Source organism: Microdochium trichocladiopsis (assembly GCF_020744255.1).
Source record: "Microdochium trichocladiopsis strain MPI-CAGE-CH-0230 chromosome Unknown B0I36scaffold_7, whole genome shotgun sequence".
Lineage (NCBI taxonomy): Eukaryota > Fungi > Ascomycota > Sordariomycetes > Xylariales > Microdochiaceae > Microdochium > Microdochium trichocladiopsis.
This window is the reverse complement of record NW_025763550.1, coordinates 2,054,712-2,078,161: the sequence shown is the minus strand read 5'-3', so window position 1 is coordinate 2,078,161 and position 23,450 is coordinate 2,054,712. Positions and strand designations below refer to the sequence as shown.

The 23,450-nt window shown below is 54.6% G+C and overlaps 10 protein-coding genes across 10 annotated transcripts; 5 read left to right on the top strand and 5 right to left on the bottom strand.

Moving 5' to 3' along the window:
* Positions 1-4: 4 nt before the first annotated feature.
* Positions 5-1,773, top strand: B0I36DRAFT_327986 (galactose mutarotase-like domain-containing protein). Its single transcript, XM_046154537.1, has 3 exons — positions 5-496; positions 563-880; positions 944-1,773. Exons 1-3 carry the CDS (start codon positions 239-241, stop codon positions 1,316-1,318), a joined length of 951 nt encoding a protein of 316 aa, XP_046010621.1. The 5' UTR covers positions 5-238; the 3' UTR covers positions 1,319-1,773.
* Positions 1,774-1,988: 215 nt separating this feature from the next.
* On the bottom strand, positions 1,989-4,075 carry B0I36DRAFT_351302 (uncharacterized protein; the record flags this gene model as incomplete). Its single annotated transcript, XM_046156998.1, has 2 exons — positions 1,989-3,686; positions 3,779-4,075. The coding sequence occupies 2 exons, from the start codon at positions 4,073-4,075 to the stop codon at positions 1,989-1,991; spliced, it is 1,995 nt and encodes a 664-aa protein (XP_046010620.1).
* A 100-nt stretch (positions 4,076-4,175) lies between these two features.
* On the top strand, positions 4,176-4,989 carry B0I36DRAFT_143857 (uncharacterized protein). Its single transcript, XM_046148416.1, has one exon. It carries the CDS (start codon positions 4,276-4,278, stop codon positions 4,825-4,827), a length of 552 nt encoding a protein of 183 aa, XP_046010619.1. The 5' UTR covers positions 4,176-4,275; the 3' UTR covers positions 4,828-4,989.
* B0I36DRAFT_143856 (GNAT domain-containing protein) lies at positions 4,990-6,235 on the bottom strand. Its single transcript, XM_046148415.1, has one exon. It carries the CDS (start codon positions 5,836-5,838, stop codon positions 5,152-5,154), a length of 687 nt encoding a protein of 228 aa, XP_046010618.1. The 5' UTR covers positions 5,839-6,235; the 3' UTR covers positions 4,990-5,151.
* Positions 6,236-6,302: 67 nt separating this feature from the next.
* On the bottom strand, positions 6,303-7,847 carry B0I36DRAFT_327979 (ribosomal L18ae/LX protein domain-containing protein). Its single transcript, XM_046154536.1, has 4 exons — positions 7,670-7,847; positions 7,099-7,283; positions 6,860-7,036; positions 6,303-6,806 (listed from the first exon to the last, which is right to left on the bottom strand). The coding sequence occupies exons 1-4, from the start codon at positions 7,671-7,673 to the stop codon at positions 6,648-6,650; spliced, it is 525 nt and encodes a 174-aa protein (XP_046010617.1). The 5' UTR covers positions 7,674-7,847; the 3' UTR covers positions 6,303-6,647.
* A 597-nt stretch (positions 7,848-8,444) lies between these two features.
* B0I36DRAFT_247573 (uncharacterized protein) lies at positions 8,445-10,006 on the top strand (the record flags this gene model as incomplete). The annotated part of the gene is made up of 6 exons (XM_046150320.1): positions 8,445-8,546; positions 8,622-8,905; positions 8,978-9,203; positions 9,268-9,329; positions 9,392-9,848; positions 9,923-10,006. 6 exons carry the CDS (start codon positions 8,445-8,447, stop codon positions 10,004-10,006), a joined length of 1,215 nt encoding a protein of 404 aa, XP_046010616.1.
* Positions 10,007-12,475: 2,469 nt separating this feature from the next.
* B0I36DRAFT_246431 (uncharacterized protein) lies at positions 12,476-13,438 on the bottom strand (the record flags this gene model as incomplete). Its single annotated transcript, XM_046150230.1, has 3 exons — positions 12,476-12,708; positions 12,772-13,184; positions 13,251-13,438. The coding sequence occupies 3 exons, from the start codon at positions 13,436-13,438 to the stop codon at positions 12,476-12,478; spliced, it is 834 nt and encodes a 277-aa protein (XP_046010615.1).
* Positions 13,439-13,544: 106 nt separating this feature from the next.
* B0I36DRAFT_327975 (uncharacterized protein) lies at positions 13,545-13,948 on the bottom strand. The gene has a single exon (XM_046154535.1). It carries the CDS (start codon positions 13,862-13,864, stop codon positions 13,679-13,681), a length of 186 nt encoding a protein of 61 aa, XP_046010614.1. The 5' UTR covers positions 13,865-13,948; the 3' UTR covers positions 13,545-13,678.
* Positions 13,949-17,997: 4,049 nt separating this feature from the next.
* B0I36DRAFT_433004 (uncharacterized protein) lies at positions 17,998-19,513 on the top strand. The gene is made up of 2 exons (XM_046162649.1): positions 17,998-18,733; positions 18,918-19,513. The coding sequence occupies exons 1-2, from the start codon at positions 18,128-18,130 to the stop codon at positions 19,197-19,199; spliced, it is 888 nt and encodes a 295-aa protein (XP_046010613.1). The 5' UTR covers positions 17,998-18,127; the 3' UTR covers positions 19,200-19,513.
* Positions 19,514-21,219: 1,706 nt separating this feature from the next.
* B0I36DRAFT_351295 (alkaline-phosphatase-like protein) lies at positions 21,220-22,997 on the top strand (the record flags this gene model as incomplete). Its single annotated transcript, XM_046156997.1, has 2 exons — positions 21,220-21,903; positions 21,963-22,997. 2 exons carry the CDS (start codon positions 21,220-21,222, stop codon positions 22,995-22,997), a joined length of 1,719 nt encoding a protein of 572 aa, XP_046010612.1.
* Positions 22,998-23,450: the final 453 nt, after the last annotated feature.

Below are 23,450 nucleotides of genomic sequence, written 5' to 3'. Positions count from 1 at the left end.
AACAACAGGAGCTCCGTGAAGCTTCCCCTCTCACCCTATCTCTTGCCAACCTCTACTCGCGAACAACAAGCCTTGCGATTGCCAGAACCAGGTCCTGACACAACGCCAGAAGAATTGCAGTCAGAGAACATACACAGCTTGCGTCTCGAGACCTGATTCGCTCCTTGTGACATTGCTGTACACGAAACAGCCGTCACCCCCACCGTGTTCCCGACCAGCAACTCTCAGCATTGCAGTCATGGTTGACCGCCCGAACAAGCCCACGGCTTTGGCCACCACACCTGGCCTCCCTCCTCAGCCGCAAGTCAACATCAGCCATGACGCTGGCCGTGTTTCAGCCTCGCTTCCCACTGGCGAGACCGTTGACATCCTCCTTTACGGCGCCACCGTCATCAGCTGGAAGGACCGGGCCGGCAACGAGAAGCTCTGGCTGAGCGAAGCGGCCAAGCTCGATGGCTCAAAAGCCATTCGAGGCGGCATTCCGATCGTATTTCCGGTAGGTTCTGAACACTCCTCGTCGGGTTAGCCGCCTTCTACATACCTAATCTCGTCATCATGACAGGTCTTCGGCCAAGCTCCCGACCACGCGGCGACCTCAAAACTCCCACAGCACGGCTTCGCCCGGACCTCACGCTGGGAACTACTGGGCAAGTCCACCTCGGAGTCGGCCGGCATGTCCGACTCGTCTGTCAAACTTGACTTTGGTCTGAGCTCGGCCAGTCTCAGTGACGATGTCAAGGCCCTCTGGCCGTACACTTTCTCCATCATCTATAGCGTCACACTCAGCCAGGAGGGTCTTGCAACCAGCATTGTAATTACCAATGATGGCGAGGAGGCATTTGAGAGCCAAGTTCTCCTCCATACATATCTCCGCATCGAGGTACGTCTCAGTTCCCCTTGACATATCACGCCTTGCCACTAAGCGCCAACGCCCTGTTACTAGGACATCACAACAGTCTCCGTCACTGGGCTTGAGGGCTCGGCATATATCGACAAGGTGGATGGTGCGAAGCTGAAGTCGCAGTCTTCCACCATCAGCATCACGCAGGAGACCGACCGCGTTTATACCCCCTCAACAGACCCTTCGCAGCCCGTCGTCATTACTTCCAACGGCGAGCAGGTTTTCAGTGTCGTGCGCGACGGACTACGCGACGTCGTCGTCTGGAACCCGTGGACTGACAAGGCCATGAGCATGCCCGACTTTGAGCCCAAGGATGGTTACAAGAATATGCTTTGCGTCGAGGCCGGCTCAGTTCGTGATTGGACCAAGCTCGAGCCCGGTGAAGCTTTTGAGGGCGGACAGACGATCTCGTATTGACTAGATGTAGCAAATCTGATAAGACTATGAGGCGTCAGAAGCCAGCACCGTAGTATTGCCTCATACCTGCTGCGGCCCATGCGGCAGCACGATGTACGCCCTGGTCGACCAGAAAAGCGAAGGCGGTCAAATAACTGCAGATGGATTTTCTCGAGCTCTAGGGGTGGTCCTAAGATAAATGTCACCGCGTAAGAATTGAATTACATTACGAGGTTATCCATGTGCTCGGGGACTTTTGGTGCGATAAACACTCTGCTCGGTCTCTGTTTATTGGCATCGTGTTCCCAGAGGACGACTGCAAAAGCGTAGAAGTCCCCCCTCCGAACGCGCCGCTGAGGCGGGGTAGTTAGTAACACGACCCCTAGCTAGAAGGAGAATATGGTGAAGAGGTATACAGAGAAACACATTAACATCACTGCCCCATAGCCACATTTCCGAGGTATCATATAAGCAACACTTCCACATTAACATGGATATAATCATTGCAGTCATAGGGTATCATATCAACGTGACCCTGGTGGTCAAACTAAATCTAGAATCTGCGAACTGAGGTCACTGCCGGATGACCAACTCCACCAAACGCCACTATCATAATTATCGTCATCATATCGCAAACGAGAACTCACAGACAGCATCGCTAGTCCTCTTAGAGACGAGCTTTGTGTCCAACCTACAAATAGCGAGGTTCTTGGGGATATCGACGCCCATGCACCCCCGTGGCAACTGCTGGACTGGAGACTCGGCTCGGTGATGCTCTGTCATTGTGGCGCCGGCGTTCACGTTCGAGCTGTGCGCGTTCGTCTGAGGACAAATTGCGCCGGCTGGAAAGGTCACGATCACCCTTGCGCCCTCGGTCTCGCGGATCCCAACCGGTGTCACGAGGAGCCCGCCTATCAATATCAGCATGGCTGCTCGTCCTTCGCTCCATACTTGGCCGCAGATACCCGTTGTCCTTGTGGGTTCTAGGCTCACGTTCGTCATGTCGCTCCCGGACCCTGTCAGCATCGCGCTTTCTCTCTCGCTCTCTTTGCCTTTCGCGATCTCTCGCGCGCTCTCGTTCTCGCTCTCTCTCCCGATCCCGTTCACGATCCCTTTCCCGGTAATCCCTATCTTTATCTCTTTCCACCGCTCTGCGTTGCCTGAGGACGGAACTAGACTCGGATCTGCTGGACGTCGACTCGTCGGAGACGCTGCGACTGCGCCTTGTGGTGGGAGAAGCCTTGCCACTGCGGGAACGGGAAGGAGCAATGACTGGAGCGGCGCGCCGATCCCGCGATGTGCTTCGAAATCGATCGGATGATCCTGGAAGGAAAGAAGCGAATTTATTGCCAATCTCGGACCTCAGACTACGCCTTCGGGAATCATCGGCCGACCGTGCCTCGGAACGGCGTGATCGCATTGGTATCACTTGCGGCGGAACCGGACCATGGGGGACCCGGCGCACGGTGACAGGCGGTGGCGCGCCGTGAGAAGGTCCGTAAGTGCGAGCCTGCGGCCCGTGGCGAGGGAGGACCATCTCATCTTCCGAATCAGAAGAAGAACTGATGTGTGGTCGAGCAGCATTTTGGTGAACTGATAGCGGAGGCCGGCGGGGAAGGCTGTGAGGCGCACCTGAAAACGCCCGGTCGCCCTCGTTCCTCGGCCCGGTGGGCGAATGCAAGTCCGAGTAACTCCGTCTTCGTGGCACATCTTCAGGAACTTGCTCGGTGGTGCGACGTTCATCAACTGACCGCCGTGAACTGTAGTCTGTCTCATTATAACGTGCTGCGTACGGCATATGTGTATAGGTGGATGCCCTCCCGCGGTTGAAGTACTCCTGTTCTGGTCGAGTTACACCGGGGCTGGGTCTGGCGCTGCTACGAACATGGGCATATGCAGAATGGATGCGCGGGTCTCGTGGTATAGGCCGTTTGGATTCCGGCTGCAAGTCTTCTTCACTGGAGTTTGCTTTTTGCCTAAGATTCCTGGCACAGTCTCGATGCCACTTGTCAATGGCCGGGTCGCATTGTGTCGGAAAGACATTGGCTGGTAGGTTTGGCGGGAATGGTTCTCCAGTGTAAGGATGTTTGAGATTCCAATGACGGACAGCGAACTGCAGGAAAGGAACGTGCTCTTCCGGGCCAAGAAGAATCTGGAGGGATTCCCATCGCACAAAGCCTCGAATAGTAAGAGCTGGTATTGATGGCGGCGAGAAGTCTTCGGGTTGGGCCAGGATATGTTGCACGCCAAGCGCCTGCCAAATATATGAGATTGACTTGTCCGGTGCATTCACAAAAAGCGAGTCATAATCGCCGCCCACAGCATGATAGAAGGCTGCAAGCTTTTTTGGCCGCAGATCAGTGATATCCTTGCCGCCTATGTTGTCAATCTGCAACGATGAATTCGATGTCAATACCTGGGCCTGAGAGAGCCAAGCGCGCACAGCTCAATGTGGCGAGGTGTATCATGGGAAAGACTCACGATGTACTTGGCGATGGCCTCCAGGAGGGCAATTAATTGCGGTGTAGGAGTCTTCTCTGGTTCGAACATGTAGGTGTACGCGAGCTCATTCTGGCCGGAGTGAGGCGCCGTACTTGGCCTTTGCGACTGCTGCTGCTGCTGTTGTTGCTGTTGTTGTTGCTGTTGTTGTTTTTGTGGGAAAGCATGTTGTGCTGGCTGTTCTGCATCCGAGGGCATGGTGCTGCTCCCATTGGGTGTTGAAGTCTCTCCTCCGGTGTGTACCGAGGCACCGCTGCCCGGTGCGTCTGTAGTTGCCATGTTGCGCTGAAATGTGCCAGTGCAGATGGGCGTAGGTCGCGGGCCTTGAAAGGCTTCCGAAGCAGCTCACAAAAGCCAACCTAGGGAGTCCTCCCCGAACAACATGAATAAGGCCACCCAGAGAAACAATCGGCGAAGGCAAATGACATGCTCGTGGGCGGCATTGACTGTTGCGTACTGGCAATCACGGCCGTATATGCATGTCAAGCACATGCAGCGACGAGTGTTGCTGGTTTCCTTGGAAATGCGTTGCACTGGGTGACGACGGCCGAGCGGGCTCAGGTTGCGCAAATCGGATATGTGTGATGTCCAACGTAGCACACGACGCGATGCCGGGGCAGCAGTTCTTATGGCGGGGATGGTTTGGAAAGGCAGTCGTTGGCGCCAAGCGTTGCGACGAAAGTATCGTCACTGCTGGCGACGTAGAGGGTTTGGAAGAGGATGAAGAAGGCTCCGCGCAAGTCGAAGGCATTCGAGATTCCACAGGTAGACCGACTGGATTTGGGATGTGCTGCGCCGCGATAGTGATGTGGACGATCAAGGCCCGTGGGCAATGGGCTGACTTGAGGAGTGGAGGGCAGACAGGCGATGGCGGGGCGCAGGCAGCAAGCACCCAGGCATCGATGTCATCGGTGCCAGAGGGTTGCGCCTTGCCAAGGATATGCCCGCAGGGTTGGGCACCGGTGTGTGCCTGCCTCCCGCCTCCCGGTTACTGTGATTTTGATTACTCTGGCGCCCTGGCAAATCCATGAATGGCTGGGGAGCGTCGTGTCCATCACAAGCATGCATTTGCAGAACCGCGTCAACAAAACTACATCCCCATTCGGGCTATCTGGAAAGAACAATCACTGCCTCGGCCGGGACCGTGCCAGTCCACAAATAGCCCGCATCCCCGAGTCCGCTCAGCGGCCCAGCCATCGCCGGGCGCCCCTGCCCCCCATTCGTCCAGCGCTCAGCAAGATACTGTAATGGGGTTTTGCGACTCGACGCTCCAGTGTTACTCAGAAAGCACCCAACCCAAAACGCTTACTCATGCCTGCGTCCACCCTTGTCCCGAGCACTTGACCAGCTTCAAGTCAGACACTCCTTGTTGGCCGAGTGGCCACGAACCCGACGACCGCCACCTCGGCGCCTTCCTTGCCTGGCCTGACGTCCGGCTCGTTGAACTCGACCGTCTTGCGGAATCCGCACTTCTCCAAGACGCGTTGGCTCGGCACGTTGTATGCCTCGATCATGGCAACCACCCGATCCGCACCCACCACCCTCGTGCCGTCGGCGCCAGCCGGCACGTCGTCCACCGTGCTGATCGGCACTTCCAGCTCAACTTCTGATCGTGGCAGCTCCCACCACGATGTCAGCCAGGCTTGTAGGAACTCTGTCGCATAGCCTTTCCCCCAATGCTCCTTCTTGAACATGTATCCGACCTCGGGCCACCCCATCAGACTGCTGAACATGAAGAATCCACCACAGCCCACCATTTCACCCGTGGCGGCCTCGTACACCACCCAGTTGTGCGTTGTTGCATCGTTGGGCGGCAAGACCGGATTGATGCGCTCTTGTGTCTCGGCGAGATCCTTGTCCGGCACGCCTCGGCGGGTGAAGACCATGACCTCGGGCTGTATGCGTAGTGAATGCATATCCTCCAGGACATCTTGCGTGAATGGTCGTAGTATTAGGCGCTCCGTGCGAATCTCGCTGCGGCCTTCCGACACCAGAGGGTACGGAACCGTTGGCAGCTGTGCGCGGACCTTGACATTGTCCATGGTGTTGTGACTAGTCGCTTTGTCCTAACCAATTGAGGACTCTCTGGTCGTGTTTTTGTCAGATAAAAGTTCACGTGCTCGAAAGGTCACAAATGTGACTCGTGTCGCAAGGTTTTGTCGTTGACTGACCACCCGAAGACATATATCTACCTGGAGCTCGGCTTGTCGGTGGGCTTGCGCATCAAGCCGAAGCCGAGCAGCCCTCCGGCATGCGTGGGGCAGGAGACGGCCGTGAGCGACGATAAGCAAGAGGCTGGTCTGCCACGGTTGACTCGTCAAGACGCAGTTCCCCCACGTGGGCAGTGCGAGTTACGGCTTAAGGATCTAGCACGAGCCGGCCCTGTTCAAGCACTAGCTTCACAAATTTGACACCGCCATACGAAGCACTGACTTATGAGCCGACGGCAACTGCAAAGTACTTTGGAAAAGTTGAATCACAGGCGAACACCGACTGACTAGGTGTATCGTAGACACATTGCAAAGGGAGCTCCTATGTGCACAAAGCAAGTAGCTCGATGATGAACGATTAAGGCATGAGTGTGCGAGCACGTGGACGGGAATCTCTGTTTGTCACAATAAGTTCTTTTTGATTCCAAATACAAAAACGCCGTCATGTCACATGCTGATTTGTTGGGTATGAAAAGCTCTGGACTCATAGTCATCACGCGGCCGAGTGACTGCGTCCTTCTGTGACATAAACACCCATCTTTTGAACACCGTTATTCCTCTGTGAACACCGAGTAAACCTTGGGCAATGCCCCAATTCAACACCGAATAGCCGCCAGCACTGCCCAATGAGTCTGACCAACTTAAGCAAAGGTAGAAGGGCGGGTGGCACTGAACACCTTGCTGTTGGGGATCTTGGGGACGCGGTGGGGCATGGGGAAGGACAGGTTCTTGGTGATCATCTGCTTGATGTAGGGGCGTCTGACATCCTCGGTCTTCTCGATCTCAACAACGCGGAGGATCTACCACAATTGTTAGCATCTGCGGGAGAGCATGCATCTGTGATACAACATACGTGGATCGACCGGAAGCGGGCACGGTGGCGGGCGGCCATGTCAGAGTAGAGAGCCTCGACGGCATCAGTGCGGGAGGTCTCACGGTACTCCTTGTACATGTTGTGGGTGCCGGAGCGCGAGTCGTAACGGATCCAGATGCCGAAGTTCTTGACCTTGAGAGGGTGCTTCTCGAGGATCTGCCGAAGCGGAGAGTTAGGGATCAGGTTCGTGACCAGTAACAGGGCCGTGTTGCACAAACCTGGGTGAGGTTGACGATCTCGCCGTTGGCCTTCTTGACCTTCTTGAGCTTCATCAAGAAGTACCAGAAGCGGGACTTGGCAACGACCTCATTGGGAGCGAAGATGCGCATGCGATACAACTTCGGGGTGGGGTTGGCCTCGGAAGGCAGGTGGCGGCCAATGACCTGGTACTCGTTGAGACGACCTGAGAGAACGCCATCAAAGTCAGCACGATTTGTTCCAGCTGCCGGCTACAGCTATGGCATCTTTGTCTCGGGCGACGATCGACGATATCAGGTGTTCGCTTGCGCTTTCATTCAGAGGAAGAATTTGACGCTTGTCGGTCGGCTTGGCAGATTGCGAGACTTATCGTCCGAATCGTCAAACATTGTGTTCTAGTCGCGCAACCGCCGTGCAGCCGCCGATCTGGCAGTGCGACCGGTTTGCGTAAACATGAATGGAGAACTTGTTTGCTGCAATCGCTCGCACCGACCGGCGCGTCTCTCCCCTTTCCACGAATGTTGCGCGTCAAATCCGTTCAAGTCGTCGATTCGAGCCCGAGATGGATGCCGATGCAGGATGCTAACTTACCCATCTGTAGGCGAACTGTTAGAATAATGCGTCTAAAACACTAGGTAGCGATGGTGACTTACTGTGACGGCTGTACTAGTTAGTAGATTCGTTGTGCGTGGTGGTGAGAGGGAATGTCTGGGGCCGGCGATCCAGGCAAAATGTCCAACGGGGGATTTGACACCTCGAAAAAAATCTTGTGGGTTTGTGCGGGCTGACTAGCGATTTTGGAGCAGATAGGTGGGCCCAGCAAAGTATCTGTGTGGCTGGCAGGCCTTTTGTCGTGGCTGATGGCCGCTCCAGCCACAGTGCTTTGTGAGCCGGGCGAGGTGTGTTCCACAGCCAATGAGACAGCCTGCAGCAGCTTGTTTGGCGTCTACCAGCTCCACAACGATTGCCTTCGGCATTTGCAAAGTTCCACCAAGACGGCCATTGTCACCAACGCCTCGGAAACTAACATGTGATGAAGGGAGTAGTCTTCGTGGCCGGCAATCAACAGACCAGCCAGAACCTATCGGTCATAGAATCGCGTTTAAGCGCATTACATATTCATCGTCACAAGTATTTGAGTCGAGTCTGAATCGTGAGGCCCAGCAGTCGCAAAACCATGGATAAACTCATCAAGGAATTCCGAGTTGCTTACTCGTCCATGAAAGGCGACCAGGTCGCAGAAACATTACACCCCAATGTTCAACAGTACGGCGACAGACTGAAAGATGTATGGGGCCGGGGGAATGTCCGAGATGCTCAGGCTGACCTCGATTTTCTCTTCCGCCAAGACAAATCACGGCCGAGGATGTCAAAAGAGGAAGCCAATGGCTGGTACGAGATATTTCTCTCTTACTGGAAAGCCGTCGGCGAGATTCTCGCGGTTGAAGGGCTCCGAGGTGGTGCTAAGGTGCGTAGCCGCCCAGTTATCACGCACGGGAAGCCAGCTGCAAAAACGAGTTCGCTGCTGACTTGGTGCCAATAGTCTTCCTGGACGCAAGTATACGAGAAGTGGAAGGATTTCACCTTACTGGTCGTGCGTGGATACACACATCACGACTTTGAGAATTGGACGATCCCCTGCCTCTACGTTGCAGGGCGATATCTCCGTTTGTACGCCATCCGGGCGGATGAGGAAAGACGACGATCTGGAGACGACACGGAGATGAACTTCTCTGACGACATAGAACCCGAGTCAGAAAACAACCGCTATCTCGTTGAGTGTTCAAGACACTTGAACAGAATATTCCAAATTTGTCTGAGTGACAGGTAAGCGCGCACCCATGAATCATTCAGAAGACATGAAATAGATGCTTCGAACAAAGCTAACCAGATATTCAGGGCTCCCCTCGAAGAATCCCGCAAATGGGGCATATACTATGCCATCAATCTTCTCTTCAAAACATTCTTCAAGCTGAATAATGCTTCCCTATGCAAAGGTGTGCTCAAAGCTCTCTCTGCCACCAGCAAGGACATGCCATCGATCGATCGATTCCCCAAATCGCAACATGTCACCTTCAAGTACTATGAGGGTGTCCTAGCATTTCTTGAAGAGGATTATGTCAAGGTAAGTCTACTTGCACCCTGCGAGCACCTTGTTGTCGCCGTGATTGCTGAAGTCTACCTTGTAGGCAGAGGAATACTTGACACAGGCATGGCAGCTGTGCCACAAGGATGCGACTTCAAACCTTGAGTAAGTCACAAAATTGAAATTGGTCAAGGCCTGGCTCACATCTGACTGGCCGCTCTTACTAGACTGATTTTAAGCTATCTCGTACCTTGTCACCTTCTGACGACACACACGCTGCCCAATGCAAAGCTTCTGGCTCCATACCCCAAACTCCAGAAACTCTTCCTGCCTCTTGCTGATGCGATCAAGAAGGCCGATCTCCATGCCTTTGATGTGGCGCTACGGGACGGGGAAGACGAGTTCATCAGACGACGCATCTACCTTACACTAGAACGTGGTCGTGGCATTGCTCTGCGCAACCTGGCGCGGAAGGTCTTCGTGGCTGGCGGGTTTGAAGACGCGAAAGATGGAGCTGTGCCTGTGAGACGCACCCGCATTCCTGTTGCTGAGTTTACTGCCGCGATCAACTTGAGCAGCCAACGCAAGACCGATTCAGACGAGGTTGAGTGCTTGTTGGCCAACATGATCTACAAGGTAAGTCTATGGTTGCAGTGGTCATTCTCAAGCCACCGTGCTTGTCGGGTGTCGTGAATACCCTGACGTCCATCTAGCAGAGCTTTTCTTTCTTTCGTTTTTGCTAACTGATGAACCTCCAGAATTTGATGAAAGGCTACATAGCCCATGAACGTGGTATCGTCGTGCTGAGCAAGAACGGTGCGTTCCCGGGAACGGGGGTATAGTGGCTCTAAGACAGTCCGACTCCTGCAAGCAATCGTAATCCCCTTGAAGACTCCCAGCAGCTCAGCAGCGACAGAGAAGGGATGCTCGATCAAGCCCGCCACAGAAGAATCCACTGTCCAGATAGATCTCGAGAGAGTTATCCAAGACACTGCTGGTGGACGTTCGTACCATATGAGTGTACTAATGTGGTTACTCATGATGTCTGTACTCGGGCTGTGTCATATCCAGGTCAGCCCAATGACAACCCACAATGGCTGCAGAGCAATATCCTATCAATGGTAACGTCAAAGACAGCCTCACTAGTATCTAGTCCTTCGTTTTCAGTGAGTTGAGACACGCGTAGAGAGTTGGCGAATAGAACCGAATGCGGCCACACACCACAGCTGTGGTCTTGTTGTATGCTTTTGTCAATGGCTGAAATAAGTGAGATCCATGTCAATAAAGACCACCCCTTCCCCCTCCCTATGGCTGCTCAATACAACTATCCTTTCCTCGTGGTCTAGAAATGAAGCGCGAGGCTTACCAGCACACATTCACGTCTAAGGGCTTGCTTAATGCGGGCGATCGTGAACGAGCCCCTACCCGTTGTGCCACGTTTTAATCACGACCGTGTGGATGGTCCGCCACAAAGTTTCTCTTCGGCCGCCGTGACTGCGGATACGGTAGTCGGGTTTCTTGAAGCCCAAAAACGCGTTGCGCGTTGATTGACGAACGAGGCACGGGCGAAAGTGCTACAAGGTCACTTGTCGATACACGGCAGCATGTGACCGGTCAACTTTTATGTACTCCAGCTTTGAGCCTACAACGCGCTGTCACGGGGTTATAATTCACTTCCCCTGCACTAATTTAGGGATGCTGAAACAGGTTGCGGCTGGTCGATTTCGCCCTGCACTGCGAAGCAGAATCCTGCAGAGATGAGGATTTTATCCCACAATCCTACCATAGCCTCCCGCCATATCCCCACGGGACTTTGCTTGTGATTGTTGGAACAGCCGCTCAGTATCTCGATTGGCAGGGAGAACAATGGGCTCGCAGCTTCAAGCAATAGGCACCTTGGGAATTTGCGCTGAAGCAGGTGCGTGCCCTTGTCACAGCGTGGCTGCAAGCACTCTTCCCGAACTGAGCTCGGTCCCACCAGACTGTGAGACCTGTGAGACCCGCATCTGCAAGCACTTTAGCAAGTCTGGGAAGTAGCGGGCCAGGGGCTTAGATTATTTCCTATTTTGGGAGTGCCTGCATCTCCGTGCCATGCTCGATCGCCACGGACCACTGCGCCTGCCGTGAGGATTGACCTTTGTTCCTTTACTGGTCCGTGCCGCTGTGAATTTGGTGCCCATCTGGAATAGAAGCATCAAACTATCAATGCTTCCCACGCCAGGTCCCGTCCCATCCAATACCGAGAACAGACGCCTCAATGAAAGCGCTGCTCCATGATTCTGGGTCACTTCCCTTTCTCGCCGCATCCATCTCCAGAGGTGTCCGTGATACGCTCATATTGAGCACGATGCCGACCGGAAATGCTCCTCGTGGGCAGGTGGGCCAGAGGCCCCGCACCCACGCCACGGTTGCCGTGAATGATGGTGGTCGCCAGAACGAGGCAGTACCGCGTGAACTTCTGTCCGGCCTCTCTGCCGATCGTACTTTCAGTACCCTGGTGGTGCATGCCCTACAAAGTGGTGCTCAGATGAGACGAAAGTTTGTTTTTCGTCCTAAATGTGCCACCACTCCTAGCATGGCGGCCCTACCCCTACCTTGGCTGTGCCATGGCGCCTCTTGTGTGAACGGGGCCGGAGCAGCACCATATCTTTTATCTGTTGCAGCAGTGACAAAAATTCACGGCCACTCGGCTGGGCTAGATCCAGTGATCGCAAGCTGCATTGACGACCCACCAGACTTTTCTGCGAGGCGTGAACCGTTTCTGCTTGGGCCCTTGAATCAAGAGGACCCAACAACGGACCATGCAATGCGCCATGGTCCTGCTAATTGAGTTGATTGTTCAGTGCTACACATGTTTTCTTGATCCGTAGTAACTGAAGTTTTAATTATACTAAACGCTGAATTTCCACAGAAGAACCTAGCTCTTGTGGTGTCCTGCTGATCGCAAATTTCCTGCCAAGAAAGCTGACAATAACTCAACTGGATATTTGTACATTGGGAATCATAATTACAGAATAAACAGAGAGAGAGGAGCACGGACTAAGGCGTGCCAGAGAACGCCACGAACGCCACAGTGTTGATGCAGTCTCGATGGAAATGAACATAGTCCAGACCGGCGGGCTTCATCCAAGGATTACAGACGAGTGAGAGAGACGTTGATCATGATGTCAGAAGACCGGGGTCAGTCCTCTCAAAGGAAGAGTGAAATTGGTTACGCAAAGTGGAAATCAGAAAAAATGGCGGTTACTACGAGGCGTGCTTCTGAGCAGAGAGGTTAGTACACCAAAGGTGGCAAGGAGAGCGAAAATAACTTACTGTGCGCTGACATCGTCCAGATGGTTGCACATGGCTACAAAAACGTCAAAGAAAAGTTGGGTGCCGCCGTTGTACATCTCGAGCTGCATTGTGCCACTTCGCTTGAAGGTCGACCTGCTTCGGATGATCAAAGCGAGATAGTGGGCGCGCAGTTTCGAGTCGGTGTCCGGGGTGTTGGCATAAGCATAGCGAGCAGAAGCCAAGATGGTGCTGCACTGAATGCCGGATTCTGTGAGTGGTGTTACGGTTAGCAGCTGTTGCAACGTATTAGTGAGTAGTGGGCATCACTAACGAAGTCCTTGTTTACGCAGCGACACTTTCTTCAACTCCTCAAGCCCGTATCGCTCAGCGGCACAATAGATGACAGTATCTTTCAGGATGTCACCGTCGACTGCGTGATGGTAGATGGTGCTTTCAGTTGCGCTGCGGCTCTCGTCATCAGGCTGTTCGATCTCCCACGAATTCCGCTTCTTGTTGTGAACAAGTTTCGGATAATAGTCGCCCTTGTAGAGGTACTCGAGAACGGATGAAAAGATCTCTGGCTCGTCGTCCGGAAGGTAGATCCGCTTGCTGCTCTGCGGATCCATGAACTGGTCGGATAAGGCACGCTGAAACCAAGGGGAGGCGTTGAGAACGTCTTGGTGTGCGGCGAATATCCTCTGCTCTTTTCCAACGATGAGAGTGATGATCGATGGGGTCAGAGAGCTGTGATAATTGGGAATTAGCAAAAGAGGCGTTGGGCATATGCAAGGTAATCAGATGAGCTCGTACCCAGTTGGCGACATGCTCACATCGTGCGTTTGTGATGTTGATGCAGTCGTGGGGCGCCGACGCGACTCGTGTCGATTCTTTGTTACTCCACTTGTCTTGCTAAATGATGTGCTAGACTTGGTGACCTTGTGGCCCTTTGAGAAACTCTGCTTGGAACTCGTGGGGGGCTCGAAGCGGCGGCTGAACATTTTGGCGTTGTGGTTGCAGCAGCTGATGATGCTTAGAAATTCGGAAAGGATGATAGGTACGATTTTTGCGTGCCGTGATGATTTTCGGAAGCGGGTGGAAGCTTTGTGGATCGGGGTTGGCGTGACTGTATTGCAAATTGCTGAACAGGTGTGGTGGAAGCGCAAAATTGCAAAAGCTGATGGTGGGAAATGAACGAGGTCGAAATCCAATGGTACGAGATGATGTTTCTCGATGCCTACCTATCGTGCAGAGACCTTGGTGATGGCGATGGAAGGAGGACAGCGAATTGAAAGAAAGAAGGCTGGGAACAGGCAACCTTTATAGCAGCCACCACAGCAGCTCTCATGCAAAGGCTGTGAACGGGGCGGGCACCGAGCGGAGAGCCTGCAGCGGGCGATAGAGTGGTTGCATGCAGGCGACGCCATGCCTGGAACAGGCGGCCGAGCGCCCAGCCGAGGGAGCAGGCAGCGTACAGTATGGGAGCCTGTGGCCAAAAGGGGACAGAAAGTGAAGCTGTGGGTCCGTCGCGCTGTATGATTGCCTGACGCGCCGCGGAGCAACCCGATATTGACACGAAGTCACATGAGCTGCGGCTGCCCATTAAGCCTGCGGGTGGAGCCTGTGGTGGCCGACGGGGGTGAGCCGTGCTGCACGCCAAGCACGCTTGCAAGGGATGGGGCCATGCAGCCCTGTCGCTCCTGCACCCCCAAAAGAAAGCAACGAGTCTCGACGTTCCACCCCCCAAAGTCAAGTCTCGCAAAGCCTGTGAGCAGTCATCAATTGACCCGGCCTGCGGGGCACTGCAGCTTGGACTCGTCACCCAGCGCCATACATTTAGGTAAGTAGTCGCCCAGGGATTTCTGTGAAATATCACATAGCTCGCGGAATGTCCCTGGTAACCCGTCGATGGGCGCTGCCATTACTTCTTTGACGAACAAGTCTTTCACGCTTGACACTTTCTCCGCGTAGCCCGGCGGTGGTCCCGGCACTGAGGCACTGCATGTGCGCTCCACTCCCTCAACAGGGTTCGAGTCATCGTGCGCAAACGTGCTGGGCTAGCGTCAGGGGCTGATCCCGGCTGCCCGGGACTGCTCCCCCCCTTCCAGCACAGTCTGTGTGTGAACAGTTCACCCTGCCGAGCCCTGCTTGCTCCCAGACGGTGGTGACTGAAGCAGGGGATTGACAGTGGCAAAGACAGCGCAGGTCCAAGCTCTCCCACGACCTCCTTGGCTGCCTCTTACAGGTTCTCATGTCCCAGGCAGCTATGATGCATGGACCTGCGTTTTGGCCGATGATTGCTGCTCATCGGGTCGCTTTCCAAGGCAGATACACACGAGCTACACTCTTCGAGGATGTCTCATCTCGCTTGAAACCAGTCACTAGGGTGTCCCCGTCGCAACATACGCAAGTGCTGCAGAGCGTCTGTGTGAAGTCAAGGGCCCGTACCAAGACCCAGCGTGAATCAACAATCCCACCCTGCTTGACAAGGCTCATCAATCACCCAAGCAAGAAAGAACACTCAGCAAACTGACAGCTTTTCTCCAGCCGGCTGACCACGTACATATAAGCTAGTTTCGACGTGTACGAACTGGGAGCAGATTGCCGCATTACAGTCTGGTATTGCTTGCCAGCCGCCTTCCGCCCGCAGTGCGATGATGCCAATTTTACATGCAGGTCGTCCCAAGTGTGCAAAACTTGAGCTGCATCGCCCCAGGGTTTCTCTTTCACGTTGTCATTGCTCATTGCTGTGTAGGTCCGACGTCTTCCACAGCAAGCGATCGGGCCAATTCAAGTGTGCCAGCATTGACAAGTCTATGGCTCCTTGCGGAATCGTGGGTGGTGCAAAAGCGACTTTCACGGGGCCGCCTCGTTTTCTATTTACAGCTCGGCCTTCGAAAGATGCCCCATTCCGAATTGCAGCCATGTAATCCCCGTGAGCAATCGTCGCCCAAATGCGCCTCAGCAATAGTGGGTGTGTAGAGCAGGTGTGGCGGCTGTTGCATCGTGGGATGAGCTCTCGTTTGCCCAAAAGGTGCATGCATCACACATGAACACAATGCAGGCTGAAGTGAATGCGATATCCGGGGCAACCAGAGAGGGGTGCCTGCTCCTGCTTTGTGGACCAATGCGCTTCATAGCCCTTTCAAGATCGCAGGACGCAAGCCCAGAACAAACAATCCGCCCAAGTAGCACCTTTGTCCTCGTATCCGTACTGTCAGGTCAAAAGTCGTAAAATCAGGTTCTCCTACCCGACAGCGACTCTTCTCACTATCTCCAAACCAAGGTCCAGACGCTCAATGACAGTGGCGACTGTGGTACTTCTTCAGCCTGGTACAACTGTTCTCGCGCCAGGGTGAGTTTGCGCGGACGACTTCCCGGAACTTCGACGACTACGACCAGAGCAGCGTTGTGCGTGGCTGTCGGTTACTAGTCCGACCCTAGAACGAAAGTCATCACAAGGACCTCACCATCGCAACAAGCCGCGGCGATGGTGCGAATAAAAAAGTCTCTGACGCCCGCACTGGTCCCAGCGGCCAGGGACCAGAACGAGTCCCCTACCAAGAAATCCCTGCTCAGCCGCTCCCCAGCTGAGTGGAAGTAAGTAAAATCCTCAACAAGGCGTTCGTCACGACGTTGTGCATTGAGCATAGCATCAGTTGCTAGAGCGGACGGTCCTGTGTCTAGCAGTGGCACTTTGTGCACAGGTGAGCTGACTTTGGGAACAACAACAGAGCCAACGTCAAAGACCAGCTGGAAGGGGGTAGCCATCATGAAAAACTTACGAAGCGCAAGAGCAGGAGCAAGAAGTCGGATGGCACTGGCCGTCCAGTCATAGGAGATCTAAGAACGGCTCGACCTTCACGTTCCAACGCCATCAAAGCCCAGTCGGTCGCCAATCAGATCATAGTAGCAGCAGAGACAAATGCAGAAGCCGCAGCAGGTCCAACCCAGGCATACCAAGCATTGCATGGCCCTCCTTTGCCACGAGAGACCACAAAGACTGGACTTCATCAAGGCAGTACAGCATCTCCGAAATTCGACGGCCAGAAAGCCTTTGATGGTTCACAAAGTAATGATGAGCTGCCACTGAAGAACAACAAGAGAACGTCGAGAAAATCCGGGCCCCAGTCAGACGAGAGTGGCCACAAGCGAAGGAAATCCGATCGCGGGTCCGTGATAGTTCCCCACAAACAGGTCGATGCTTCTCGATGGCCAAAGCGAAACAAGGAAAGAGACCACATTCCGACAAGCTCACAACGGAGCTCGCGAGTGGCAGCAGAGAATGCTACCAAGATAATTACCAAACAAACCGTAAGCCCACAATGATGACATAATGTATACAATTCGTTTTACTGACGCAATACACTAGGCAAAGAGACCTAGGCGTGCGAATAGACTTGAAGTGAGCCTCAAGCGTGCTCCAAGGACGCAGGCGCCAGCAATAAAGAAGGAAAACACGCCTGGGGCGATGGAGAAGACCAGGACAAGAGCGACATCCAGGAGAACACAGTCTGCGGAGGGCACTGCGGAGTTTGAGGTTGAAAAGATCGTCAACTCCCGTCTGCACAAGGCTACAGGCACAGTCGAGTACTTGGTGAAATGGAAGGGCTACAAGCGAGCCGACAACACCTGGGAGCCTAAGGATCACCTGGACTCTTGCGGTCGGCTTCTGTCGGAGTACTACAAGACTTTGAAGTCGAGGTGACTGCTGAGAGACGTATGGGATCACTCAATATGACAAGGAAGAAAATGGATGTCAGGAGCATTACATTGGGCAGCGAGAAAGGCTGACAAGCAAAGGAAATAAAAGAAATCTGGAAAATTGGACAACAGAGATAACCTGCCAGCCCATCAGGTCTGAAAACCTGCAAAATCAGCAGCCCCATGCCACACCGACGGCAACCATTGAACATTCCCATGGGAACATTGCCTGCTCTGCCCATTAATTATAAACAACTCTGGCGGATATATTGCCGCGAGCCAGGAAGTGTCCTTTTTTCATGAAGAAGAGAAAAAAAAGGGGCTTCAAGCACTTCACCCAAGACACAGACAGTACTGACGTTGCCAGTGGCCGATGCAAAAATATAACGTACAACACCGGGGATTCGCTGGTCGTCACCGACCCAACTACTGATCCGGCGGTATCGAGCTTATGTACAAGGGAGCGGACGGGACCCTCAGTTTTCTCGATCCTATGGTCGTACGTGGAAGAGTCTGTGCTTGAAAAGATACTAGTAGTATGGTCAGATTGCTAAGTGGGCACGAACACTCTCCCCACTAGCCCACAATGAGAGATCATGTAACGAGGCCGGCACTAGTCTGGTGTGCTGCTAAATCATCGATGTATTCCCGTGTCTCTATTGTCGGCAAAGTCAAGAAATGGGATGGATTCACTAAAATGACGGAGCTTTCATTACGAAGTGTTCTGGAAAACCCCAATGGACCAGGGGTCCAGCCGGCAAAGTGGAGACAGGCCTGCAGCTCGCTTGGGTTAGGTCGGCTTAGATTAGGTCATTTGCGACCGGGGCTTGACACGTTGCGACAAGCTCCTGTCCGTCTTATTTTGCCAAGTCACAATCAGCAACGCGACATCGAGCTTGCGAGTCGACTCAAACGGCCAAGTCTTCTCAAACAGTCGACCTCTTCACCCATCTTCGATCACCTGTCAATCACGTGTTTCTGCCGCAATGGAAGCCCTACGAAGCGCGCTGCAGCCGTTGCGGCCCATCACGGCAAACCTTCCTGGGCCCATCCACGATGTGGGCGTCTCGCTCCTCGGCGACGTCTGCTACAAGACCCTCATTCTCCAGCTCGACCCGACCGATTCCGATTGCCTCAAACTAGCTATTTCCAAAGGCCTCGGAATTGGCATCATCGGCGCCTCGTCCATCGTCAAGGTGCCCCAGATTCTCAAGCTTGTAAACTCCAAGTCTTCGGCTGGCATTAGCTTCCTGGCCTACGTCCTCGAAACATCCTCGTACCTCATTTCACTGGCGTACAACGTCCGCAACGGCTTCCCGTTTAGCACCTTCGGCGAGACGGCCTTGATCCTCGGTCAGAATGTCATTATCACCGTTCTCGTCCTCAACTACAGCGGTCGCGCAAGCGTCGCGGCGCTGTTCGTCGCGGCGCTGGCTGTTAGTGCGGCTACTCTGTTCAGCAACAGTATTCTCGATATGAAGACTCTCGGATACCTGCAGGCAGGTGCTGGTGTCCTTGGTGTTGCCAGCAAGGTCCCTCAGATTGCCGCCATTGCGCAGCAAGGCGGCACTGGCCAGCTCAGCGCATTCACGGTAAGCACTACCCTAGTCATACATTGCTTACTATGGTGCCGGCTTGGACGCTTGCTCGTTGGCCGTGATGCTGCCATCTCTTCCAGTTGGGCGTCATGTGTAGGCGCCCACTTGGCTTCTGCGTATCGCGACTTCATGTGCTATTTGTGGGTTATCAGAACGACGACTGACACATCTCCAACAGGTATTCAACTACCTCGCCGGCTCGCTTTCACGCATATTCACGACGCTGCAGGAAGTCGACGACAAGCTCATCCTGTACGGCTTCATTGCGGGCTTCGCGCTCAACCTTGTTCTTGCCGCGCAGATGGTGTATTACTGGAATGCACCCTCGCCCAAGGCTCGTGGGAAGATGCGGGAGGCTCCCATTGCCGCCTCGCCTTCATCGGCCTCGGCCACAGGCTCATCGACGGCTGCTCTAGGCACACCCAAGAGCAAGGGCCCGACGACCCGACGACGGGGCTAAAGATAATACCTTGACGATTGTCGTCGGACAGCTATGGATGCCGGAACAAGAATGGGCAGCCATAGAAACGGCTTGTGATAAGCGCCACGAATGGTATCTCAGCAAAATATACAAATGATGGTGAACGAATTCTCAAGTCATGTCTAGATGTCTTTTGGTGTGTGACACTTCTGTGCAGGCAAGGAGGCAGCGTCGGATGCGACTTTCAAGATCCACGGAAGTATCAATGACATCATGCTACGTTCTCGGCTCGGCTTCATTGTAGCTGGAGCTTCGTAATATATGCGTTGTGCCTGCGCACAATTGTGGGGATGGCAATTGTGTCATTGTAGGATCATATGTCGAGCTGGACTAATTGGTCGATCTCGAGTCAGCTGCAGTTAAGAGAGGCTCGCACGCACTGTGGAAGCTGGTGTTTTCCGGACGTCAGTAGGAATGCGATCGTCAGGCTTATGCGAGGGGACCATCCGCAGCGGGAGGTGCCATTATGCAGGACGCACCATTGCAGACGGAGGATCCGGAGAGATGGCGCAAGCGCAGAGGGAGGTGTCGCCATTGCATCGAGCAAGGTGTTTGCGGGCTGCCGTTGGTTGGCGGGCAGGCCGTGCCCCACTCGGGCGATCCAAGACGCCCACGCTCGAGTGCCTCCCGCTCCCCATCGCGGCGCACCTGTCGCGGACGATCCGTGAAGTCTGCTGGCTCGCTGCAGGACTAAGGGCGGAAAATGAATACCACCAGGCAGCACACGCTGTCACGTCGTCATTGGGCCCTCATGACATGCCCCTGGAGCCGTTCGATGCCCGCCTTTGCTTGCGGGCAATGCCCATTTTTTATAACCTTACCCCCAGACTTCCAGCTCGGAGGCATCCTTTTGTGTGGATCGTCGAAACGGATGTTGGGGCAGATCGGCGGATCGGGACTTTGTTACTGTACTGCACCGTCTGTCGCTGCTGCCAAGGTTCTGTCTCACCTTGGCTTCTCTTGTACTCCTTACGTTTTTCTTTCCACGCCTACAGTCTCGGCTGAGGCACCTGCTCACCGCCTCGTCGCTCTTATCAAGCCTATGCCGGCGGAGGATCTTCAGGCTTCGTGTGCCACAGGTGCCCAGCCAGGAGCAGAACCAGAAGCCAAGCCCACGCCTGTCAACCTTTGCAAAGGGTTTATCTTGCTGGCCCTATTGGACCCCACAGGGCCCTGAATCCCAAGGTCGCATGCTCGGCAGGGGTTCCCCCCAATCAGGAGCCCCATGGAGCATGAGGAGCACGAATAGCCGGCCCCGACTGCCAGCAAGGGATCCCAAGAGGGCAAGCGCAGAGCTGCCGTTCGGTGGTTCTGGAATGGCAGGAGGCGGGGCTCTCTTGATGGTGCGTGGGGTCTCGCAGATGGCAATCAAACGAGATCTCGGTGCGAGCCAGAGTCGGCCGTCACAAGCGCGCATCGAGGCAACCAACTAGCGGTGTCGTGGAGCCTCCCCCGATTTCGCCATTGACAGCCGTACGCACGCGAGCACTTGTCCGATGCCCCTTTTCGTCTAGGCCAGGCCGTTGCGCGTCTGACGTGTGTACTGTGCCAGAGGGCAGTAGTCATTCTGCTGTCAAGAAGGTCTCATGGGCTGGGAATTCAACTTCCGCCGTTCTCTGCCAAGTGCTGCTAAACCCCCAGCCTGCCTGTCAAGCATCCGACTGGCCCGTAAGCATCCTCCGATGCCTTACTCCGGCCCAGTGTGGGCTTCTTCACGTGAACGCACCGTTGCGAGCACGGCCAAAGTCATGCCTGCGCCGACCTCGCCGTCGCTGTCTGTGTCCACAGCAGCCTAAGCACCCAGCACGCCATTGACCCTTGTCTCTCGTGGTTCACATGTATATCCGTTGACCGCCCGCCCCTCCACCCTCCTCGCTGCCTCTCCTTTGTCTTGTCACTTACCCGCCCGTCGTTGCTCTCACAGCAAAGCAACACGTCACACGCAGCCTGCTCACTGACCACTCCCCAAACACTCCCACGCCACCACAACACTTCTACGATGGCGCCTGACATTGACTCGATCCCTCACCTCTCGGCCGGGTCCTCCACTGGCCGGGCCCATCCGTCGGCCTCCAAGCCAATCGCAACCCCTTCTGCCAACATGAACGCGGATGGCAATCCAAAGCAGCCCAACATACTTTTCATCATGGCTGATCAGCTGGCTGCCCCCCTGCTCAAAATGTATAACCCAGACTCGCGGATCAAGACCCCCAACCTGGATGCTCTGGCGGCCCGTTCTGTGCAGTTCGACTCGGCATACTGCCCGTCCCCTCTCTGCGCCCCTTCACGCATGAGTCTCATTACGGGCCAGCTGCCAATGAAAATCGGCGCCTTCGACAATGCCTCGCAAATCGCCAGCGAGGTGCCCACCTATGCTCACTACTTGCGCCTCAAGAACTATCACACCGTCCTGGCCGGCAAGATGCACTTTGTCGGTGACCAGCTTCATGGCTACGAAACCCGTTTGACTAGCGATATCTACCCGGGTGACTACGGCTGGGCTGTCAACTGGGATGAGCCTGACCGTCGTCTCGAGTGGTACCACAATGCCAGCTCGATTCTGCAGGCGGGTACCTGTGTTCGTAGCAACCAGCTCGACTACGACGAGGAGGTCATGTACCGCTCTACCCAGTTTCTGTACGACCAGGTTCGAGAAGGCACCGATCGGCCTTTTGCCCTAACAGTGAGTTGCTGCGTTCCTGCGCACAGAAATTGCTCTCCAAGACAACTGACGTAGTGTAGGTTTCTCTGACGCACCCCCATGATCCCTACACCATTGAGGAGAAGTACTGGGATTTGTACGAGGATGTCGAAATCGACTTGCCGAAGGTCAAGATCCCCAAGGACGAACAGGACCCTCACAGCAAGCGCCTGATGAAGGTGACGGACGTATGGGACGAGAACTTTTCCGACGAGCAGATCAAGAAGGCTCGCCGCGCTTACTACGGCGCCGTCAGCTATGTGGACGATTGTATCGGGAAGCTTTTGAACACCCTCAAGAAGTGTCGTCTCGACGAGAACACCATCGTCGTCTTCAGCGGTGACCACGGCGATATGCTCGGCGAGCGTGGCCTCTGGTACAAGATGAGCTACTTTGAGTCCTCCGTGCGCGTGCCGCTGCTCATCTCGCACCCGAAGCGCTTCGAGCCCCACCGCGTCAAACAGAATGTTTCGACCTTGGACATCCTCCCGACTCTCTGTGATCTGGTCGGCACCAAGCCCATTGCGGGCCTTCCGATGGACGGGATCAGCATGCTGCCACACCTCGAGGGCCGTGAAGGCCATGACACGGTCATTGCGGAGTATACTGGCGAGGGCACCATCAGCCCCTTGATGATGATCCGCCGCGGCCCGTGGAAATATGTCACCTGCCCTACCGATCCACCTCAGCTCTTCCACCTGGAGCGTGATCCCCACGAGCTCGTCAACCTTGCTCAGCTGGTCCGCAAGAAGGAGCAGTTAACGCCAGAGGAGGAAGAGGCTCGTATCGCATTTTCCGATTTCGAGGCCGAGGCCGCTGAGAGATGGGACTTCGACGCCATTACGAAGCAGGTTTTCCTGTCACAGCGGACACGCCGCTTGGTATGGGGGGCGTTGAACGTGGGCAAATTCACTCCCTGGGACTACAACCCGGATGACAATGGCGTCAACAAGTACATCCGCTCATTCATGCCCTTGGACGACCTCGAGCGGAGGGCGAGGTTCCCTGCTGTGGACGCACACGGCCGCGAGACAAGCAGCATCATTGCCCATCAGGCCGGAGCCCTCGGCGAATAGCTGTTCTGAGACCCTGTCTGCGATCGGCGACAGCGTGCACTGTAACGACGACCTGTGTTATGCCCTGGTCTCTTCCTATTTCCACTTGGTACACCCATCGGCGTCTCTTTATTCGGCTTCACATAGTTTGGCGTTATGTCATTTGGACTTGTCTTACAGTTTGCATTTTGGGTATGCGCGAGAATGGAACATAGCATCAGTGAGCGAGCGAGCCGGGGCCTCGACCCAACTTTCAATTTAGCAAAGATTTTGGACAACCTTGGTTCCAACCTTTTTTGATCACATTCGTGCAGGGTTTTGCCTGAGTGAAACTCTTGGCTCGCTCCAAGTGAGCAGAGCTAGCTAAATGACAGGTTGTTTTCCATTGTGTCCTGCTTGTGCTTTGTATGGCAGTAGTTCTTTGCACGATGATTATGCAGGAGCGTGCGCGGTGAGGTTGAAGGATGTTGTGAG

Coding starts and splice junctions, on each gene's coding strand:
- B0I36DRAFT_327986 (XM_046154537.1), top strand. CDS start 239: ATGGTTGACCGCCCGAACAAGCCCACGGCTTTGGCCACCACACCTGGC. Junction 497..562: donor GCATTCCGATCGTATTTCCG/GTAGGTTCTGAA, acceptor TCATCATGACAG/GTCTTCGGCCAAGCTCCCGA. Junction 881..943: donor ATACATATCTCCGCATCGAG/GTACGTCTCAGT, acceptor CCCTGTTACTAG/GACATCACAACAGTCTCCGT.
- B0I36DRAFT_143857 (XM_046148416.1), top strand. CDS start 4,276: ATGTCAAGCACATGCAGCGACGAGTGTTGCTGGTTTCCTTGGAAATGC.
- B0I36DRAFT_143856 (XM_046148415.1), bottom strand. CDS start 5,838: ATGGACAATGTCAAGGTCCGCGCACAGCTGCCAACGGTTCCGTACCCT.
- B0I36DRAFT_327979 (XM_046154536.1), bottom strand. Junction 7,037..7,098: donor AGATCGTCAACCTCACCCAG/GTTTGTGCAACA, acceptor CCGCTTCGGCAG/ATCCTCGAGAAGCACCCTCT. Junction 6,807..6,859: donor CCCGCTTCCGGTCGATCCAC/GTATGTTGTATC, acceptor CAATTGTGGTAG/ATCCTCCGCGTTGTTGAGAT.
- B0I36DRAFT_327975 (XM_046154535.1), bottom strand. CDS start 13,864: ATGGCGTCGCCTGCATGCAACCACTCTATCGCCCGCTGCAGGCTCTCC.
- B0I36DRAFT_433004 (XM_046162649.1), top strand. CDS start 18,128: ATGGAAGCCCTACGAAGCGCGCTGCAGCCGTTGCGGCCCATCACGGCA. Junction 18,734..18,917: donor GCCAGCTCAGCGCATTCACG/GTAAGCACTACC, acceptor CATCTCCAACAG/GTATTCAACTACCTCGCCGG.